This window comes from Drosophila gunungcola, unplaced genomic scaffold, assembly GCF_025200985.1.
Source record: "Drosophila gunungcola strain Sukarami unplaced genomic scaffold, Dgunungcola_SK_2 000001F, whole genome shotgun sequence".
NCBI lineage: Eukaryota > Metazoa > Arthropoda > Insecta > Diptera > Drosophilidae > Drosophila > Drosophila gunungcola.
The window spans coordinates 13535866-13556509 of NW_026453197.1; the positions used below are offsets into that span (position 1 = coordinate 13535866).

The window sequence follows — 20644 nt, forward strand, 5'->3', positions numbered from 1 at the left end:
GTACAAATTTTTGTAATTTTATCCTTATTATTAACATTGTTTTTTAGCTGATTAGCTTTAATTGGAGATATAATTTATATAAACTGTAGCTATATACATATGTATGTATGTGAAAATGTAAAAAAATCTTAGTACAATTTTATTTGCAGGTAAAAATAAAAACCATTTATAAAAACATTTTTAATGATTTGATATAAAAATTTCATAAATTTGGTTATAAAAATGCTTTTTTTTTAGAAAAAGACTTATCGGTTTTGGGTATCCGGAGTAAAAGGTTAAGCACTAGCTGAATTGCATACGTTTATTTATTTGAATCCTATTTTCATGTGGTTTATATGTGAATAGGTTCATTTATTTTTTATTTTTGTTACTGTATATGAATGTCATTATCAGTAGTATATTTATATAGTTTTATTAAAATTAAATTGCAATTCTGTGTCTTCTCAAATTGCGGAGATATTGAAAATTTGAATTTTTCTGAAACAGCTGGCAAAATGCCGTTAAAATTTCAGGGAATACCCCAGATATATTTATGGTATTTTTTTCTATATAAAAATGGTATTAATTGGTATTTTTGAGAGCCGGGCGGTATATTCCTCCGACTTCATCGCAGCCACACTGAGAGTCAATTCACTTTTTTGTTGTCGGTTTACGAAAAGTGGATAAATGTGTGCATTTTAATAGTTTGCCGCGATCTGTACCAGTTTTTCCGAAAGGCAGTAGACGCGAGGACGCACATACATATTAAAAATTGTAGTGCGTCGCCTCGTTTTTCGCCTGCAACAACAAACTTGGCTGCGCTTTGATTGTCGGCGGCAGCAAAAAATAACTGCAAAACCTCTGCAACTTTTTAATCAGGTAAGAAGGAAATAACATCTAATGTGATTAATATTGGGACAGACCGAAATAAAAGGATAAATGCTTGGAACGGTCTCGTAGAACAATAAATTTCGCAATTTTCCGGCGGCGTCGTTTGCAAATTAAAAATGGCGCTACCGGTATAGAGAGCACAATTCAAATGTGCAAAAAATTCTTTCCACGTGCCGCAAGCCAAGCCACGCTCAGTTGCGGCTTTAAAATAATTTTTATTAAAGTGAAAATTGTTGTACAACCTAAAAATAAATTTGTAATTTTATCAATTACCGGCAAATGGCAATAACACACGCACTAACGCACACATACAGACGCACGCCAATCGCAGAGTTGCCGCCAAATTTGCTGAAAATCTGTTCCCAGTACAGTAATGCCCGCGGGTGCAATGGTTTTCTTAACAATTTTATTAGTCTAATTTGAATTGGTTTAAAAACAACTATAATTAGTTTCAGTCAGCCGTACCTAACATATTCCCCTTTGGCGTAGTCCCCTTCCAGGGTTTGTCTGGCCATATATTGCACTAAGTGCGCGCGCGCGCGCTTGTTTTTTATTTTGCTGTCGCCGTGAGTACAGTGTGTCGTCATTAAGGGTGATTCTATGCGAAGTCGATGTAGAGAGGGCCCAAAAAAGTTGTAGGACTACTTCCATTGCAAAAAACCTAATATTTATTAAACCTGATCTTATCTTACTTTAGTAAATTGTTTAAGAAATTTTTAAAACTGCCTTTAAATGTATTTAAAGAAATCATTAATCATAAAAAATATAATTGAAATATTTTCATTCCGTGAATGTGATAACTAACACGCTCTACAGTTTTCTGTTTCTGTTTTTTCTGACAAAAAAGACAGACGTATGTATAGAGCGAAGTGATTAATAGCAGCGCCTAAGGCTGTAGCTGGGAATAGTTCTGTGTACAGTCGCTTCACTAAATAAACAAATATTTTTTTGGACATTTTAAAGATCCAGCAAAAGCACAGCGGCATCATGGAGAACGGCAGCAAGGCATCGGCCATGTCCATCGAGCAGATGTACCAGAAGAAGTCGCAGCTGGAGCACATCCTGCTGCGCCCGGATTCGTACATTGGGTCCGTGGAGTTCACCAAGGAGCTGATGTGGGTGTACGACGCCACGCAAAACCGGATGGTGCAGAAGGAGATCTCATTCGTGCCCGGCCTGTACAAGATCTTCGATGAGATCCTTGTGAATGCGGCGGACAACAAGCAGCGCGACAAGAGCATGAACACCATCAAGGTGGACATTGATCCTGAGCGAAATGTGGTGTCCGTGTGGAACAACGGTCAGGGTATTCCCGTCACCATGCACAAGGAGCAAAAGATGTACGTGCCCACGATGATCTTCGGCCACCTGCTGACCTCCTCGAACTACAACGATGACGAGAAGAAGGTCACTGGCGGCAGGAACGGCTACGGAGCGAAACTCTGCAACATCTTCTCCACCAGCTTCACCGTGGAGACCGCCACGAAGGAGTACAAGAGGAGCTTCAAGCAGACCTGGGGCGACAACATGCAAAAGGCATCGGATGCGAAGGTAACTAAATGCCAAAGTCCTGTTCCAAAACATCATCTAATAATTGATAAACCCACAGATCAAGGACTTTATGGGCACAGATTTTACCCGCATCACCTTCAGTCCCGATTTGGCCAAGTTTAAGATGGAACGCCTCGATGAAGACATTGTGGCGTTGATGTCGCGACGCGCCTACGACGTGGCTGCTTCATCCAAGGGCGTGTCCGTCTTTCTCAACGGCACCAAGCTGACGGTGAGGAACTTCAAGGACTACATTGATCTGCACGTCAAGAGCACGGACGAGGACTGTGGTCCACCCATTAAGATCGTGCACGAGGTAGCCAACGAGCGGTGGGAGGTGGCCTGCTGTCCTTCGGACCGCGGCTTCCAGCAGGTCTCGTTCGTCAACTCGATATGCACCTACAAAGGCGGTCGGCATGTGGACCATGTGGTGGACAGTATTATTAAGCAGCTGATCGATGTGCTGAAGAAAAAGAACAAAGGTGGGTTTTAAGGGATTTAATAACTACGTTCTTTTACTAATATTTTGCAATCGCTTTTAGGCGGCATCAACATCAAGCCCTTCCAGGTGCGAAATCATCTGTGGGTTTTCGTCAACTGTCTGATTGAAAATCCAACGTTCGACTCGCAGACCAAGGAAAACATGACGTTGCAGCAAAAGGGTTTGGCTCCAAGTGCACTCTTTCCGAGAAGTTCATCACGAACGTGTCCAAATCGGGCATCGTGGAGTCTGTGCTAGCGTGGGCCAAATTCAAGGCCCAAAACGATATTGCCAAGACGGGCGGTCGCAAGTCGAGCAAAATTAAGGGCATTCCCAAGCTGGAGGACGCTAACGAGGCCGGTGGCAAAAACTCGATCAACTGCACCCTCATCCTCACTGAGGGAGATTCAGCCAAGTCTTTGGCGGTCTCTGGTCTGGGCGTCATCGGTCGCAACTTCTATGGAGTGTTCCCGCTCAGGGGTAAACTTCTCAATGTGCGCGAGGCTAATTTTAAGCAACTTTCGGAGAATGCCGAGATCAACAACTTGTGCAAGATCATTGGGTTGCAGTACAAGAAGAAGTATCTCAACGAAGATGATCTGAAGACACTGCGCTACGGCAGACTGATGATCATGACAGATCAGGATCAGGACGGTTCCCACATCAAGGGTCTGCTGATCAACTTTATTCACACCAATTGGCCAGAACTGCTGCGATTGCCCTTCCTGGAGGAGTTCATCACGCCGATTGTGAAAGCATCCAAAAAGAACGAGGAGCTCTCGTTCTACTCACTGCCCGAGTTCGAGGAGTGGAAGAACGATACGGCCAACCACCACACCTACAATATAAAGTACTACAAGGGTTTGGGTACTTCGACCTCCAAGGAGGCGAAGGAGTACTTCCAGGACATGGAGCGCCATCGCATCCTCTTCAAGTACGACGGCTCGGTGGACGATGAGAGCATCGTGATGGCATTCTCAAGGAAGCACATCGAGTCTAGGAAGGTCTGGCTCACCAACCACATGGACGAGGTGAAGCGGCGCAAGGAGCTGGGTCTGCCCGAGCGCTATCTCTACGCCAAGGGAACGAAGTACATTTCGTATGCAGACTTCATCAACCTGGAGTTGATTCTGTTCTCCAATGCGGACAACGAGCGCTCTATTCCCAGTCTGGTCGATGGGCTGAAGCCGGGCCAGCGTAAGGTGATGTTCACCTGCTTCAAGAGGAACGACAAGCGTGAGGTGAAGGTCGCCCAGCTATCCGGTTCGGTGGCAGAGATGTCGGCCTACCACCACGGCGAGGTCTCGTTGCAGATGACCATCGTGAATTTGGCCCAGAACTTTGTGGGCGCAAACAACATCAATCTGCTGGAGCCACGCGGTCAGTTCGGTACTCGCTTGACGGGCGGCAAGGATTGCGCCAGCGCTCGTTACATTTTCACGTTGATGTCTCCTCTGACGCGACTGATCTACCATCCCTTGGACGATCCGCTGCTGGAGTACCAGGTGGACGATGGCCAGAAAATCGAGCCCTTGTGGTACTTGCCCATCATACCGATGGTCCTAATCAACGGCGCCGAGGGTATCGGAACTGGGTGGTCCACCAAGATAGCGAATCACAACCCCCGCGAGGTAATGCGCAACTTGAGAGCCATGATCAACGGAGAAGAGCCGAAGGTGATGCATCCTTGGTACAAGAACTTTAAAGGTTGCATGGAGTATGTATCGGATGGTCGGTATGTTCAGACGGGAAACATCCAAATCCTGCCAGGCAACCGGGTGGAAATCACCGAACTTCCTGTGGGTGTTTGGACGCAGAACTATAAGGAAAACGTGCTGGAGGCTCTATCAAACGGCACCGATAAGGTGAAGGCCATTGTGTCCGACTACAGGGAGTATCATACGGACACCACCGTTCGCTTTGTTGTTTCCTTCGCAAGTGGCGAGTTTGAACGCATTCAAGCCGAGGATGGTGGCTTCTATCGGGTGTTTAAACTTACCACGACGCTGTCCACCAACCAGATGCACGCTTTTGACCAAAACAATTGCCTACGACGCTTCCCCACCTCTATCGATATCCTCAAAGAGTTTTACAAGCTGCGGCTAGAGTACTACGCGCGCAGAAAGGACTTTTTGGTGGGCCAACTGACAGCGCAGTCCGATCGGCTAAGCGACCAGGCGCGTTTTATCCTCGAGAAGTGCGAGAAGACGCTGGTCGTGGAGAACAAGCAGCGCAAGGCCATGTGCGATGAGCTGCTAAAGCGTGGCTACCGTCCCGATCCCGTCAAGGAGTGGCAGCGCCGCATCAAGATGGAGGATGCTGAGGCACCAGACGACGACGACGAGGAGGAGGGGGCGGCTCCCAGCAGCAGTGCAAAGGTTAAAAAGGAGAAGGATGTTGATCCTGAGAAGGCTTTCAAGAAGCTAACGGATGTCAAGAAGTTCGACTACCTTCTCGGCATGTCCATGTGGATGTTGACCGAAGAGAGGAAGAACGAGCTGCTCAAGCAGCGCGATGCCAAGCTCGCCGAACTGGCGGATCTCCTCAAAAAGACTCCGGAGCTGCTCTGGTTGGACGATTTGGATGTACTGGAGGCGAAGCTGGATGAGGTGGAGGAGAAGGAACGCCTCGAGGAGCAGGGCATCAATCTGAAGACATCCAAATCGCTGAAGAGCCAGAAGGCTGTCCCATCGAAGGGCAGGAAGGCCAAGGTAGCGGCACAGGGCACTAGCGACATCTATCCGGATCCCGAAGGAGAGCATATCGAGTTCAAGGTCACCGACGAGATACTTAAGAAGATGGCCCAGTCCATCAAATTGGCTCAGGCTGCCAAGTTGCCAAAGGGTGAAAAGGTGAAGAAGGAGCCAAAGGCCAAGCAGGTGAAAGCCGATCCCGATGCTGGCGAGGAGGAGGTGGACGAGTTTGATGCCATGATCGAGGGCGGCAAAAAGACCGCGCCCAAGGCCAAGAAGGTAGCTGTCAAGAAGGAGCCGGCCGAGAAAAAGCCGCGACAAAAGAAGGAGAATGGAGGTGGGCTCAAGCAAGCTAAGCTTGATTTCAGTAAGGCCAAGGTAAGAGTCTTAAAATTTAATATATATATTTTTTTATTATATAAATATATATGCACTTGTTTGATTGCGTACATATACTTTCGTATACCTATATAATCGTATATATCTTTTAAATAAACAATTTTATTTTGTTTTTTGTCTTATAGTCCAAAAAATCCAACGACGAGAGCGACGATGATGTGGAAGAGGTTGAGGTTGATGTTGCTCCTCGTGCTGAACGTCCTGGACGACGGGCGGCCAGCAAGAAGATCGACTATAGTTTGCTGCTTTCCGATGACGAGGAAGGCGGTGGCAATGTGGGATCCGGTGATGATTCCAGTCCCGAAGATGATGGCGATGATTCCCCCATCAAGCGTCCAGTCAAACGTGGCCGAGATGAGGAGAGCAGCGGAGGAGCGAAAAAGAAAGCGCCGCCAAAGAGGAAGCGCGTGATCATCGAAAGCGATGATGATGTCGATCTTGATCTTGATGATGATGATGATGATTCCGATTTCCAGGGATGAGAAACTGGGTTGGCTTAAAACATATTGGCCTAATATTGGCATGAGTATTTTACAAGCAAATCAACGTCTGGGAATCAGCATTATCGGAATCCGGAACCTCGGGGAAGTACTTTCATCGCTACGATAGTTTATAATTTCATAAGCATCCTCGAAGTTTCAATGTTTTATTTTCCGTGTTTTAATTTAACTTAAGCAGATAACTTCGCGACATTCGTTCACTGTAGCTGATTCTGTGTGTTCAGAACAGCAAGTTAAGTCACCAACAGCAAGTCACCAACAAAATATCGGTGTATTATCGTGTTTCATAAACGTAGTTTGTAGTCTCAACAGTTCTTCATGTAAATAAATCAATTTTACCCTATGAATATTTAAAGCGTTTGTTTGTTTTTTGGGCGGAATGAAAATAATTTAATTAAAATTAAGTTTGGTATTGTGCAAATGAATGTATAGTTTCTTTTCTGTTATTTGAAACTTGTGGATATGTTTTGAGATAGGGTTTTATAGTTTCGAACGCTCTTATTTAGGTAGTAACTAATAAAATTATAGGTGGCTACTACAATTCTATTCCGCCCTTATAGTCGAGTACTTTTCGAGTAAAACTCATGTACATCCCCGTTATGTCCACTCAATTTTAAAAGAACAGAATATGAATAATATATTTTATTCACCAATGATGCAGTATATTGGAACGTAGGAAATATAAATAATCTCTTCTTCTGCATGGTTTACACATCCACCCCATCGAGGAAAGTCTTAAAGGAATTCTTTATGTTGTCGTTGGCGAACTTCGGCTGCTTGAGCGCCTCGCGTAGTGCGAACCGGCAGCTCTTGACATCGTAGTCCGACGTAAATGGCTCCTCGCAGCGCAGCAGGCGCAGCTGCATCAGGACATAGTTGAGTACACGGGTCTCCTGCTTCGTTTTAAGTGCGTAGTCGAAGGTGGCCTGGTACAGCGAGACGGCCAGATCCAAGGCAGCTTTCGAGGATTGCGACAAATGCGCGCACTTCAAGGTAGTGAAGACGAGCAGCAGCAAATGGTTGTCGCCGGTGAATTGCTATTGAAAAACAATATCAGTTGAATTACCTCATCTCAAGTGTAATACCCAATAACCTACGTTGACAATGAACTGCAGGGCTTGGAGCTTGTTGTCCGGATCCAGAGACTCAAACTGTTGCTGGGAGCAGGGTGTTTGGCTCAGGCAGAACTCCTCGGGCGTGCACTTCTGGCTGATTGTCTTGTTGGCGACTGCAAAAGTATCACCGGCTTTCGAGTTGACCGAGTCGTTAAAGAGCTGTAAAATCGAATTTGAATTTAAATTCTGTTTAACGTAATGTAAGTAACTAATGCACACTCACCTTGGTCGTGTAGGCATTGGTGGTGACATAGGCGGTCTCCTCGGCAAGCGTGCCATATTCCTCGTCGTCTTCGTCGGCCTCTTCAGTGGTGTCGTTGGCATGCTCATGCTGGTCGTACTCCTCCTCCTCATCATCGTCATCATAATCATCTTCTTGGCCCTCAGCTTCATCCTCCTCCCCAGATGCCTCCTCGTCCTCGTCCTCGGAGAGGATTTCCTCGAACGGTTGCAGCGCGGCAGCATTTGGTAACTTGGCCATTTCTTTGATTATCTGATCGACGCCCTCGTGACCAAAGTAATTGCCATCGAGGCTAAGGAAGCGCAGCTTGGGCTTGTTTCGCATGGCGTTCACCAAGACCATGCCGCCATCGCTGTTGATTTCATTGAAACCCAAGTCGACCACCTCCAGTTGATCGTTGGAGTTCTCCAGAGCCTCACCAAAGTGGTAGGCGCCATTTGTGCGGATCAGGCAGTCGCCAAAGTTGAATTCCCGGAGCCTGCAAAGATAACCAGTCATTAATAAGCAAATCCATAGCCTATCCTTAAAAAAGAGATACTTACAAAGGAACGAATGGCAGAACTTCGGCTATCTTTTCCGCTCCATTGGACCGCAGGGTGTTATCGTTCATGTTCAATACCCGTAGATGCGGATTCTCCTTGAAGGATTCCGCCAGGGCCTCGACGCCGTCGAAGTAAATGGAGTTTTGCAGCAGGACAATCTCCTCAAAGGTCTTGAGAGTTGAAAAAGCTTTGGCCAGGGACTTGGCGCCTGCATTCTCGAGACGATTACGTCCACCCACAAAGACGCGCAACTGCAGCGGGGATCCGGCCTTCTTGGCGTTGGCATGCAGATCGATGAGGGCCTTGGACAGCATGCTGCCGCCTTCGGGTCCCAGGCCACAATTATAAAGGAGCAGTTCCTGCAGGGAATAGCAGGCGGGCGATCGCAGGAACTCCTCCAATCCCCGCATGCCATTCGGTCCCAAGGCATTGTCGCTGAGATCCAGGACCGTTAGCTTGGCCCCCGCCACATTGAGTGCTGCTCCCAGGTGCTTCAGTGCCTCCGGAATCTCCGATTTGAGGCGACGCGTGAAGAGATTCTTCCACAGCGCCTTGCGGAACTCGGGATGACGCTTTAGAGCCTCGCCAATCGCCTTGGCCGCCTCCACGCCCAGCGTATTCCCGTCCAGATTGAGGTAGTGCACCGTGGTCTGTTTGTTGAGGGCATCCACCACGTCCTGGACTATAAAGAGCCGTGATGTAGCCACTATTTAAAGAGGGCGAAAAGCGGCATTTTTACTCACCATCGGCAGCTGTGTCCCAGGTGAGCGCCTTGTCCTGGAACGAAACGCCCTGCTCCTGGCCAAGTTGGGCCGCCATGCTGGCGAAGTTGAAGTTGGACATGGACATGGTAAGTTTAATTTGTACTCAATTTATTAAATTAACTACTGGCACTGTACTTTGCAGTTGCAGCCGGCTTGCCAAATTTATTTTAACCTCGCAAAAAATGGGCGCTAGAATCTTGGCATTGTTTGGCATCAATGGTCACACTTATCACGTCAGAGATGCTCAAAGTGCAACAAGCTGTCAGAGTTCCGCTAAGTATCTAGCTTTAATTTTTAAATAGAGATCAATTCAAAGGTTTTTATGGTCCAGCTTCACACTGAATTGTAAGCTCTCTTTAATTTTATAATGATTTCAGTTCATATGTGGGCGATCTAGCTGAGAGTTTATTTTTAAGAGCAAGTTTCTTCTGCGGCACCTTAAAGAAAAGTTGCCATATAAATTCTGAAGATTTTATTATTTTTATTTTCGTTTTTTAAAGTATGTTTAATTTATAACATTTAACAAAATAAAAGCAGCAATATGTGTTTTTCAAAACAGTTAGTCCTTAAAAATTTTGGACCTTAAAGCTATTTTTTGCACCTCCCTCCTATAGCCAATTGCTCATCTCTGCTGCAGCTGCACATTCCGACAGTTTCATTTGGCCGTCTTGCAACACTGCCGAGCAGCTGCTGTCCAGCCCTGACCAACACTGCACCGAGTTGAATGCAGAAAAAAACAAGCAAAACGGCATGAAATTATGCTGAGTGAGTAATTACTTGAAATGAGCTGCAGTGCCGACCAGTAGAGCAAACCAACGCTAGGCATGATTAGGAAACTGCTCAAGATGTGGATTGTGCTGCGACCCACCCACTGGCTGATTTTAATAGCCCTGTGCGTGCTCACCTGCGCTGGTTACTGGTTGCTCTGGTCGGAGATTCGCTTGGAACGCGGTAAGTAAAGCCCTGGACACAATATGCGCATCTATTTATTCCTTTCATAATACACAGCCTTCAAGCCGCTGTCTAAGCTGGGTGAATCCTTGAGCCCCGATCAGCATGCCTCATCTTCCGCCGATGACTTTGACTACGAGGAGCACCTGGTGGTGCTGTACAATCGCGTGCCGAAGACAGGATCCACCAGTTTCGTTAACATCGCCTACGACCTGTGCAAGCTGAACAAATTCCATGTGCTGCACATCAATGTGACTGCCAATATGCACGTCCTCTCGCTTCCCAACCAAATTCAATTCGTGCGCAACGTTTCCAGGTGGCACGAGATGAAGCCAGCACTGTATCACGGCCACATGGCGTTCCTGGACTTTGCAAAGTAAGTAGATTAACTTAATCCGGCAGATCCCATCTTAGTAGCATTCCTAATTCTCAGGTTCCAAATCGCCCACAAGCCCATCTATATAAATCTGGTGCGCAAGCCTCTGGACAGACTGGTCTCCTACTATTACTTTCTACGCTTTGGGGACAACTACCGACCGAATTTAGTGCGCAAGAAGGCGGGCAATAAAATTGTTAGTATATAAAAAGTATTCGATTATATAAACCCAGCATTCCTCACCATATCCGCAGACCTTCGACGAGTGCGTGGTGCAGAAACAACCCGACTGTGATCCCAAAAACATGTGGCTGCAGATACCCTTCTTCTGTGGCCACGCCGCCGAGTGCTGGGAACCCGGCAGCAGTTGGGCCTTGGACCAGGCCAAGCGTAATCTAGTCAACGAATACTTCCTAGTCGGAGTCACCGAGCAGATGTACGAGTTTGTGGATCTGCTGGAGAGGTCACTGCCCAGGTGAGCACTAAACATTGTGCACAGCCCAGATTAAGATGTACTTTCAATGTGCTTTCCTGCGAACACTAACTTTCATGCTTTCTTTAACAGAATTTTCCATGGCTTTCGTGAGCACTATCATAACTCAAACAAATCTCATCTGCGTGTGACTTCATCCAAGCTGCCGCCGAGCGAATCGACAATAAGAGCTATACAAAAGACTAAAATCTGGCAAATGGAAAACGATTGTACGAGTTTGCGCTGACCCAGTTCGAATTCAACAAGAAGAAGCTTATGCAGCCTGATAACAAGCACGTGCAAAAGTTTATGTACGAGAAGATTCGTCCCAAATGATTGCCGAGACGGCGACGGAGTCGCAGAACAAGAATTCGGCCGACTCCAGTGGTCTAAACGTCTGCCAGGAGACGCCGATTATTGTATTGTAAATACGTAATTCTCCCACTTAGATTTGATCTGTACTTAAGAGTAACTAATTCGTACACTTAAGCGCTACTAAAGACTTTAGCAGTGAATATCGTTGACATATTAATAATCGAAACTTTTATATTTAGTCTAAGCTTTGACCCTGTAAAACAACCGTGAACGCCTTTGTAGTTCATCGTGAGCAATATCTAGCAACAATTGTCTGCACAATATCTCTTCGTTTAGTCAAATGTACTTTTTTATACTCGACAATACAATGGAATGAATGGAAGAATCTAGGCCATAGATCGATTTTGTAGAACTTATAAGTGTATTCATACGTAAACGACTCTCATTAATTGTAACTGTCATAGGCTAAGCTCAAAATCTGAATTTGACATTCAAATTAAATGCATGTAAATAGTTAATAATTGTCTGTCTATACCAAGCGTAGTGCGTATCAACAGCTGTCGTTGGGATTGCGTGTTCGAATTGAGAATTGATTAATGCCATCAGTGGGTTACTTTTAACTTTCAGCATGCTGTACTTTGTCTAAGCTAATTGCAATTGACTGTCCAACGAAAATCCGCCGGACTTTAAAGCCTGACGTAGCAGTGGCTCTAGCTCCATGGGCGAAGGTGACTGTCTGGCGATTGGACGCAATGACTATCCGACACGCAGAATGGGCTCAAGCAAGTGCAAGAAAATGAAATTGAAATACATTTGGAAACGACGGCAGGCAGCGGCGAAATACTTAATTAATTGCCCGCGCTTGAAACTAAAAGCAAATGAGTTCGCTTTACCCACAGCCCCCGTCAGTTGATCACTTGATCGTGGAACGCGGACACGCAAGTCGAAAGTAGCTACTGCCTGCCAGAAAATCATTGTTGTCGAAAAAGAGTGATAACCCAAGTATTAACTACCTGCAAAGCTGACCACATTCACGACTTGTAAGAGAGATTTAAAACAAGTTTTTTACTCAGTCACAGTGGCGATTAGTCTTTAAACTAGTTGTGTACGTTGCGTTCAAAAGTTCAAGTCTAATTACGTCCAAGTCGCGTAACAATCAGAAGATTAACAGCGGTACACTGTGCAAAGGCGTAGGAATATATATCCCCCCGATAAATCCTTATATAAAAGTTGTGAAATGTGGCTCAAAAACTCTTAAAAAACCTTTGTTTACAGAATGAAATTTTATCACGAAACAAAGTTTAAATGTGTGAAAAACTATATAAAGTACCTCGGTTTACGTTCTAGAATAAATACAGGAAGTGTACTTTTCGCAAGTGTTTCCAAGAGAATTTCTCCGAAAAATAACCCAGTGAAAATGCCAATTCAAAAATTAACTACTTCGTGAAAAATTCTGCATTTTAATTACACTTATTGCTAAAAATAAAGTGAACAATTTGCAAACGCTTGAGTCTATGCACATTTTAATCAAACAAAAAATGATAAATGTTTTGCCTTGGAAACGATAAAGTGAAATTAAACTAAAAAATAAATCAGTTTTATTTGTTCTAGGACAATATGGTAAAAAGTTTTTTAAACATTCCCAACAACTAAATTGTTTTAAAATTAACGATTTTAAAAAGAGCATTATAAGAATAATTTGGATTTCAGTGTATTTACTTAAAACATTATATTTAATAATGTTAACTGCTATAGAGAATCGATTAAGTGCACTACACTGTGAGAATCGGGCTACTTAACTTAATTTTTTAACAGTGCTTAAAACCATGGAAAAAGCATAAAATTTATGCTGAGTTAACAGAAAAGTTTTAAACTTTAATAAGTAAAGTAAAGCAAAGAAACCAAAAAAAAAAAAAAAATATATAAACAAAGATGACCATAGGCAATTCGCGACGTGATCTTTTAACGCTCTTTAACTCGACTCTGTTCGCTTATAATGACCTATTAAATCGCGTTGGCCTTTTTTAAATGCCCGACTATTCCGACCGACATACATTTCTTGATAACTTTGTTATATGTGTAATGAGCGCAGTGCACATAAAAGGGGCAACTATAAAACGATTTGACAAGCAGCTCTATATTTTCAGTCTCTAAACGCGATCCAAGCTCACTATATCACTGTCAAAAGAGGGCCCAAAAAGGATTTCAAAGCTGAACACACATATACCTTTGGATTAGCTGATTTAACTAAGGTTGGTAAATGTTAATTACAATTTTGTTAATTTTTGTGCGACGCCACTGTCGAACTTTAGAATTTTCTGTTATTTGAATTTATAAAACCTGGATTTCATAGATGTTTTTTTAGTCCGGAAATTTTTTATTTTACTTTTTTTTTTGCCTGAACCAAAAGTACAAGAAACAAATGAGCTGATAAGCAATTAAAAAATATAAAAAAAAAATAATTAGGATGCCTTTTGAAAATTAAAAGGATTTTATTTTTATCTATATACATGAATAGTGGTGTGATGTACAGAGTTGTGACTGTATAACAGTGGCCATCACTGACTGGCTGTATTTTTCGCATTGCCTTTTCCTCATTATTTTTGCAAGTATTCCTTTTTTGCGTTCGTCGGTCGAGAATTTCAAGTAAAGTTCAGTAACTCGCCGACATTGACCCATTTACTGTGCCTTCGATCCGATGCTCCCGGCCTGAACAAATTACAAAAAAAAATATTAATTTATTTGCGTTGGTATTTGCATGTGCAATACCTTTAACTTATCGTGTTCAGCTGATTTTTTGTGTAGTTGTACCGTGTTTTTGATTGCATCGTCATGGCAATGTTGACCGCTGCATCTGCGATGAGTTGCCTGCCCTCTGAGGCGGCGCCCTCTTTTCCGATAAAATGTAACCGCATTGGTGAGGAACAGTACAAGCTCGCTGCAATATATATAATAAATATACATATATCTATATATACACATATAAATTAAAAAATACTTGAAACATTTCATTAAAATTATCTGCACTAGAGCAGCAAAGTTTAAAGGCAAAGCGTAGGCGTATATAATGCGCATGCTTACAGCTAAGGTCATACACTGTAAACTTTTTTACAAATTATATAAATTATATTAATATTATTTGTTTTTATTAAATAAAAAGATTTGCTTTCTTACATTAATTAACAGAAAAAAATGTTGTGTATTTAAAGAAAAACTAGAGTTTATTTATATTTTGGATATGCCTAATATTAAAATTGGCAAAAATTGAAACAAATTTAAACCTAATATTTAGTTATAAAATATAAGTACTACTACTACCATCTTAATAAGTTTTTTAAATTTAATTAGTTTTGTTTGAGTTCAGTTCATTACTATTTAATTTTGCCTTTAAAGAACTAAATTTACTGTAACTGTAAGTTAGCCAAATATTAAAGACAGGTTTTCATGTAACTTTACTTTTCCCAGTTTTTAGTAATGTTTACTTGTACATTTTTTCTTAAGAGTAAGGTCAAAGCACTTTGTACATTGGATTTGCCCTTGCCATTGTCAGGTTTTCAAAATCAAGTTTCTCATGTAGGGTTTTTCACTTTCTGCACGAAACCGAAGGGCGTAGGCTGACATTGCAAAGGGGTCTTAACCCCAGAATTAGTCATATTACATGCTTTTTTCAGGTATAGCTTTTTTTCAAGCCGCCGTTGTCGCCGGTTTATAGCACTCAGTTTTCGTCAGCAGTCGCCTCAAGTTCGATATTAAAAATAGACAAATAGTCCAAAACTGGCCCCAAATGAAATCGAGAGTATAAATATATTTAACGAAGCGTAAAACCATGAATGGCCGAAGTCTTCGCACGTGCGATCGTGCGTTTGAACCGATTTGTCCAAAACCGGGCGAAACATTTTCTGTCCACAAGACACTGGGTGCTGGGCTTTGAGACGTGTTAATTATACCAAATATGCCCGACAGATGTACAATTGGCGCTACAAAAATAGGACATAAACTATTAATACTTTTCAAAAATAAAAGTACATGGGTAATCGTGTAGCTTCTGACCTGATTATTAATATAATGACTGTTTTTTAACACTACTTTTTACATTTTTCTAATCAATAACTATCTATTTTACTTTTCTTAATTGTATATCTCAATTTGAAAAAAAAAACTTTCAACAGGCTTTGAAATATCTGTTGGTTATTAAAGTGACAATTTTAAAGAAATTTTGATCGTTGTACCTCAGTATAACTATTTAAGTTTAACGTTTTTTTTTTAAATCATTTGTTAGATTTTTGTGTTCTTTATTTTCTTTAAAATTAAAAACAATTTAATTTCATCTTTATTCCATATATATTTGGCAAAAAAAACGAGTTATAGAACATAAAAAAAGCATGAAGGTAATCAAAAAAACTGGTTTCGTCAATTTTTCTTTTTAAGTAGAATAAATTGACAATAAATTTTAAGTGACTGCATTGGGAAAGTCCCAAAAACTTTAATTGACAATGCTATATTGACATGACCCCAAGTGTAACTTTGTCGAACAGGTGTAAGCATTAATTGGCGTAGAGCTGGGCAGCATTGAAACCGGATAGCGCAGCGCGGAGTTTCAGGGTCGCCGTAGGAAATGCCTATAGGCCGATGGATTTTCGACCGCCCTGTACTCTGAACAATTACACTCGAAGAAAACCCGAATAAATTAGGCAAAGCTCAGAAAGTGTTGAGGTTGAAAGCGAAACTGAAACCGGCTTCAGGTGGCATCATTTCCCAATGACGATGCACCCAGATTAAGCTCTCTCTCGAGGTAAACTCCACAAACTCACACCTCACCTCTCAGGTCGACACACGTGAACGTCATGCTCAAGTTCAGATTTATATAGTGTTGTACAGGTAAAATATAAACTTTTTAATGGTGATTTTTTGTTTTACTTTGATTTAACTAATATATGTAAATTATAGTTAGACATATACCTATTTATAAAAAAAAAATTGTTTTAAATCAATATATTATTATTAAATTAAATAGGTCTTAGTAAAAGTTAAAATCTGTAAAATTTTTCAAGATTTGGGAAATTTGGGATTTAGTACATACAGTTACTGCCGCTTGTCAAAAAATATACGTCCTTTTGTAATTATCAAAGAAAAAAGTTGAATACTTAATAATTTAGAAAAATTAAATAAATTATTTATGTTTTATGTTTTCTAACTAATATCAGAAATTAATCTGTTTTGGCAACACTCGCCACTCGAAGCGCATCGCTCGGCTACACCCACTCTCTGAGCGCTCTCTTCCAAAAAAAAATCCAGTTTCGATTCTTGGCCTGGCATAAAATCTGAGACTCGCGCTTTTGGCCGCAACAGTTTCATCTGGGCTTTCGGCTCCGTTGCACGCGTATCTCCCAGCTGGTTTTTCGACCGTCTTCGCGGATAACTGTTAGCCACTAACTATTAGCCATTACCATTAGCCATTTAGCCCAAACAAGTTTCGGTTTGTGTTGTGATCCGTGTGTACTATTTAAGATATCGTATTTTCCCAGCCAGCTGCATGGCCAAAACATTAATATTTGAAACAAAATAAAACACTTATGAATGCGAAAATAGCCGAGATCTGTAGCATATCACCTGGCCCATCTAATCGAATTTGGTAGACAATTTCAATGTCAACTCTTCGCATGCTAATTTCCAAGTCTTTTGTTTTCAATTCATTTGGAGCTGCGCAACAAGATGGAAAATTTATGGCGCTAATTTCTGATTTGATTTCATTAGGCAGCAGCAAGATGGGAAATCTATAGCGCTAATTTCTGACTGCTTTATAATATACTCACAGACCCTGGGTACTAGTTTTGTAATTAAAAAACAAGCTTAACTAGACTTTTGCTCAAGTAGAACGTGTCAAGAGTGTCGAGAATTGAGTTCAAGGTTTCTAAAAATCTATGTTTCATCTCTGCAAAAATTGCATTAGCCATGATAATCGTTATCTTTTGCAAAAATGCAAATTCTCTCGCTTCGTCTTCCGTTATAAGTTTGCGAATGTCAAGGTGAAGGTTGGCCAGGTGATCAATATTGCTATCGATCGGTGGAGAAGTCTAGAAAATCAATGCAGTTTCTCCCTTGAGCAGGTTCCGAGTCACTTGTCTCATTAATTAATCTTCCCTCTTTCCTATAAATAGCATGCAAAATTTGTGATTTTGTCATTAGGCAAACTGAAACTTAAGATTGCAAATTTTAAAACAGCGAAACGCTTAGAAAAAAACTGCAAATTATCACAGAATAATTTCATTTGAGCACAGAGAGCAACAACAATTTGCAAAATGAGTAAGTAATTGTGAAGTACTGCCGTCATTATATGGACAACTAATTGGCGATTGTTGTCAGTTAGCTTAAGTTATTTAGTTGGAGCCGAAGTTCCAAGTGCGTTTAGTGAACAAACCAGTCGCACAAGCTCAAAGTGCAGGAGCTGCCGCTAATAGCATCTAAGTAATAGCATCTTTCCTTCCAGGAGTGCCCACAATGCTGTCGGATATCGACCAACTGCCCACACTCCAGCTGGGCGACTATACGCTCCAGTTCGAGCTGGGCGAGCCCACGGCCCAGGGCAAGGAGGTGGCCATCAAGGAGCTGCGGGAAACCCCCGAGCGCCAGAAGGAGGCCGCCAAGGAGCTGGCCCGTCTCCTGGAGGGTAAGTAATCACCAGGAATGGTTTCCATTTAATTTAGATTATAACAGGATTTATTAAATCAAATATTCTTTTTCAAAGAACTAAATTTCTCGTTCTTTAATATAAAATATATATATATATTTTCTAAAATATATTTTTTTCAATCTGTATAGTTTGTAAATGATAAATATTGCTTCGATCTTTAAATTAGATCAAGAAAACCAGAAGGATAACTAAAAAAATTATATTAAATCACAACTTGACAATGAAAATATCAATAATGCAATATTTATTTAGATATCGCTCGTTTTAAAGTTAATTGTATAAATGAAACCTGTTGCTTACTTGAATCACTTGATTATTATTTTAACAAGCACAGGCGAATTTGATTAAAAAACACAAATTTTATATTAATTATTCAGGTGTTTCCACTTTGAAATGATTGCCGGCAAAACCGCAATATTCAACAGCGATTTTGATTTTGCATATATATAACCCGATAATTTACAATTGTAACCTCTCGAAAATAAGCTAAGATCGGAGTTTAAAATATTAAAAACAATTTATAAGTACATATATGACATTTTTATTGAATATTTTTTTCTGATTTAATCTTCTAGTACTGATATTTCAACAGGTCTTGTCATTTTAATGTTTATACAATCCGGTTTCTGATTTCAATTTATTATTTCTCATGTTAGAAGTAAAAAGTAATACTGAATATTAAGTATATACTTTTGCAGGTTCTTTTTACTAAATAAAAAATTAATTGCCTTTGGAGATGAACCCAAGTAATGTGTTTGCCATAATTTTTTACAATATCTGAACCTTCAATTCTATATTATTAGTTTACGATTTCGTGTCACTAATAGCAAGTTAAGGGGTAAAACTAGCACACCCTTGAGAGGTTTATATTGCATAACTCAATCATATAGCAAAAAAACATTCGCTTTTAATTGCTTCTGTACAACCGATCAGCTTAATTTAAATGTGGGTTTTTAGAAAAGCATTTATGATACTGAAGGTGTGGTTGATTCATCTATTAATTCAATTTCAGCGGAGACGGATTTGCACTATCCCAAGGGAAACGAGGAGTGGCTCATTAGATATCTGAGGCCCTGCAAGTATTATCCGGAGAGTGCTCGCGATTTGGTAAGCTTTGATTTAAAAAAAAAACAATTACATTTACATAATAATTTTATATTTAACCTTAAACAGATCAAACGCTACTACTCCTTCAAGGTGAAACACGCTGATGTGTACAACAACCTGAAGCCTTCGAACGAGGCAAACATTTTTAAGCACAACATACTCACCGTCTTCCCCAACCGAGATCAATGTGGGCGTCGCATCCTGGTTCTGGAACTGGGCAGTAAGTACTCAAAGAAAACTATATATTTAATCCGATTAATCACAGGTTTCTAGAGAAAACTGGTTTCATTAATGACACAATTTGATGTGCAAAGTTATAGATTTATATTTGTTCATATTTCTGATCTCACATTAAAAAAATTAAATTTTGTGGATTAAATGATTAATGCTATTTTTTTTTTCAGTCAATATTTGAAGGACTAAATTTTGTTGTTTTGATTATTTTTATAATAATTGGTGTTGTCTCAAAGTTGATTTTTATAGATTAATATATTTCTAAGATCACATTAGAAAAGCTATAATTAGCCAATATTTAAAGGGAATACCTTTTGTGGAATTTTTCGTCTAAAAGATATTTAATAAAAATTGTTTTTATTGATTTTTATAATAATGGGTTTCAACGTAAATTATAAAAAATGCTGATTTTTATATTTAGTGTTCATCAATTAAGCATTTCGGCATTATTAATATGTTTAAAGCAGGCTTAACCAATTTTAAACCCCTTTTTTCGAGATTTCTGGCAAAACAACTTAACAGATCCCTGACTAATCTAATTTAATCTTCGATTATAGAACGCTGGAAGCACAAGCAGGTGACCCTGGATGAGGTGTTCAAGGGGGCCGTTCTCTTCCTGGAGGCGGCCATGCTGGAGCCAGAAACGCAGATCTGCGGTGCCGTGGTGATCTTCGACATGGATGGTCTCAGTCTGCAGCAAACCTGGCAGTTTACGCCGCCGTTCGCCAAGCGTATTGTGGACTGGCTGCAGGATTCGGTGCCATTGAGGATCAAGGCCATACACATTGTGAACCAGCCGAAGATCTTCCAGGTGGTGTTCGCCCTGTTCAAGCCCTTCTTGAAGGAGAAGCTGCGCAGCCGGATCATATTCCATGGCACCGATCGCGAGTCCCTGCACAAGTACATGTCGCCCAAGTGCCTGCCAGCCGAATATGGGGGATTCCGGGAGGCCAGCCGGATCGACGGTGACCAGTGGTACCAGTTGCTCCTCAAGTGCGACTCCGAGTTCGACACCATCAACTCGTATGGCTACAAGAAGAAGTGATCTGTGGCCAGCAGCTGCAAGTGATATGTAATTTACTTCCCCAAGTCCCAATTTTAAGCACACGTTATAGTTAAGCACTCGATCTGTCATACGCTTGTCCTCTTAGTGAATAGCGCCTAGAAATTGCCTTAGTCTTAATCAGAATCGGAGCCTCGATCGCATCCAGAGAAAGTGTTATACCTACCAATTATATTTAATCCGGGGTAAGCCTATTTATACCATGTTACTATTGTTCATTTTAAAACAAATTGTTGAAATATAAACACACTTTCGTATAGACATGATGCACATTTTCAT

General features: G+C 41.4%; 4 protein-coding genes and 1 long non-coding RNA gene across 9 annotated transcripts; 3 read left to right on the forward strand and 2 right to left on the reverse strand.

Moving 5' to 3' along the window:
• The first annotated feature begins 613 nt into the window (after positions 1-613).
• Positions 614-6841, forward strand: LOC128261440 (DNA topoisomerase 2). Its single transcript, XM_052995140.1, is given in 6 exon segments — positions 614-858; positions 1834-2421; positions 2480-2903; positions 2964-3074; positions 3077-5973; positions 6120-6841. Coding segments are annotated over 5 exon segments (4353 nt in total). The 5' UTR covers positions 614-858; positions 1834-1857; the 3' UTR covers positions 6477-6841.
• Positions 6842-7121: 280 nt separating this feature from the next.
• Positions 7122-9386, reverse strand: LOC128262257 (ran GTPase-activating protein). Its single transcript, XM_052996419.1, has 5 exons — positions 9136-9386; positions 8393-9074; positions 7833-8328; positions 7592-7768; positions 7122-7531 (listed from the first exon to the last, which is right to left on the reverse strand). The coding sequence occupies exons 1-5, from the start codon at positions 9239-9241 to the stop codon at positions 7202-7204; spliced, it is 1791 nt and encodes a 596-aa protein (XP_052852379.1). The 5' UTR covers positions 9242-9386; the 3' UTR covers positions 7122-7201.
• A 441-nt stretch (positions 9387-9827) lies between these two features.
• On the forward strand, positions 9828-11791 carry LOC128261241 (heparin sulfate O-sulfotransferase). Its single transcript, XM_052994833.1, has 5 exons — positions 9828-10107; positions 10165-10483; positions 10541-10679; positions 10738-10958; positions 11049-11791. Exons 1-5 carry the CDS (start codon positions 9981-9983, stop codon positions 11200-11202), a joined length of 960 nt encoding a protein of 319 aa, XP_052850793.1. The 5' UTR covers positions 9828-9980; the 3' UTR covers positions 11203-11791.
• Positions 11792-12196: 405 nt separating this feature from the next.
• Positions 12197-20631, forward strand: LOC128261240 (alpha-tocopherol transfer protein-like). Of its 5 annotated transcripts, none has more exons than XM_052994832.1 (6): positions 12197-12310; positions 13418-13522; positions 17758-17937; positions 18974-19068; positions 19135-19288; positions 19860-20631. In XM_052994832.1, exons 3-6 carry the CDS (start codon positions 17769-17771, stop codon positions 20345-20347), a joined length of 906 nt encoding a protein of 301 aa, XP_052850792.1. In that variant the 5' UTR covers positions 12197-12310; positions 13418-13522; positions 17758-17768; the 3' UTR covers positions 20348-20631. The 5 variants fall into 5 exon arrangements, with proteins under 5 accessions (XP_052850792.1, XP_052850788.1, XP_052850791.1 ...); XM_052994831.1 differs by lacking the exons at positions 12197-12310; positions 13418-13522 and adding exons at positions 16588-16691; positions 17429-17573; XM_052994829.1 differs by lacking the exons at positions 12197-12310; positions 13418-13522 and adding exons at positions 16594-16746; positions 17429-17573.
• On the reverse strand, positions 13841-14358 carry LOC128261243 (uncharacterized). The gene is made up of 3 exons (XR_008268245.1): positions 14269-14358; positions 14040-14208; positions 13841-13979 (listed from the first exon to the last, which is right to left on the reverse strand). It is a non-coding gene; the product is annotated as an uncharacterized LOC128261243 (long non-coding RNA).
• Positions 20632-20644: the final 13 nt, after the last annotated feature.

Excerpts from the sequence above, each read along its gene's own strand:
- LOC128262257 (XM_052996419.1), bottom strand. The coding sequence starts at position 9,241 with ATGTCCATGTCCAACTTCAACTTCGCCAGCATGGCGGCCCAACTTGGC. Across the intron at positions 8,329-8,392 it reads GTTCTGCCATTCGTTCCTTT|GCTCCGGGAATTCAACTTTG; the intron begins GTAAGTATCTCT and ends TTATCTTTGCAG. Across the intron at positions 7,532-7,591 it reads CCCTGCAGTTCATTGTCAAC|CAATTCACCGGCGACAACCA; the intron begins GTAGGTTATTGG and ends GTTTTTCAATAG.
- LOC128261241 (XM_052994833.1), top strand. The coding sequence starts at position 9,981 with ATGATTAGGAAACTGCTCAAGATGTGGATTGTGCTGCGACCCACCCAC. Across the intron at positions 10,108-10,164 it reads GGAGATTCGCTTGGAACGCG|CCTTCAAGCCGCTGTCTAAG; the intron begins GTAAGTAAAGCC and ends CATAATACACAG. Across the intron at positions 10,959-11,048 it reads CTGGAGAGGTCACTGCCCAG|AATTTTCCATGGCTTTCGTG; the intron begins GTGAGCACTAAA and ends TTTCTTTAACAG.
- LOC128261240 (XM_052994828.1), top strand. The coding sequence starts at position 14,103 with ATGGCAATGTTGACCGCTGCATCTGCGATGAGTTGCCTGCCCTCTGAG. Across the intron at positions 14,188-17,757 it reads GATAAAATGTAACCGCATTG|GAGTGCCCACAATGCTGTCG; the intron begins GTGAGGAACAGT and ends CTTTCCTTCCAG. Across the intron at positions 19,069-19,134 it reads CGGAGAGTGCTCGCGATTTG|ATCAAACGCTACTACTCCTT; the intron begins GTAAGCTTTGAT and ends AACCTTAAACAG.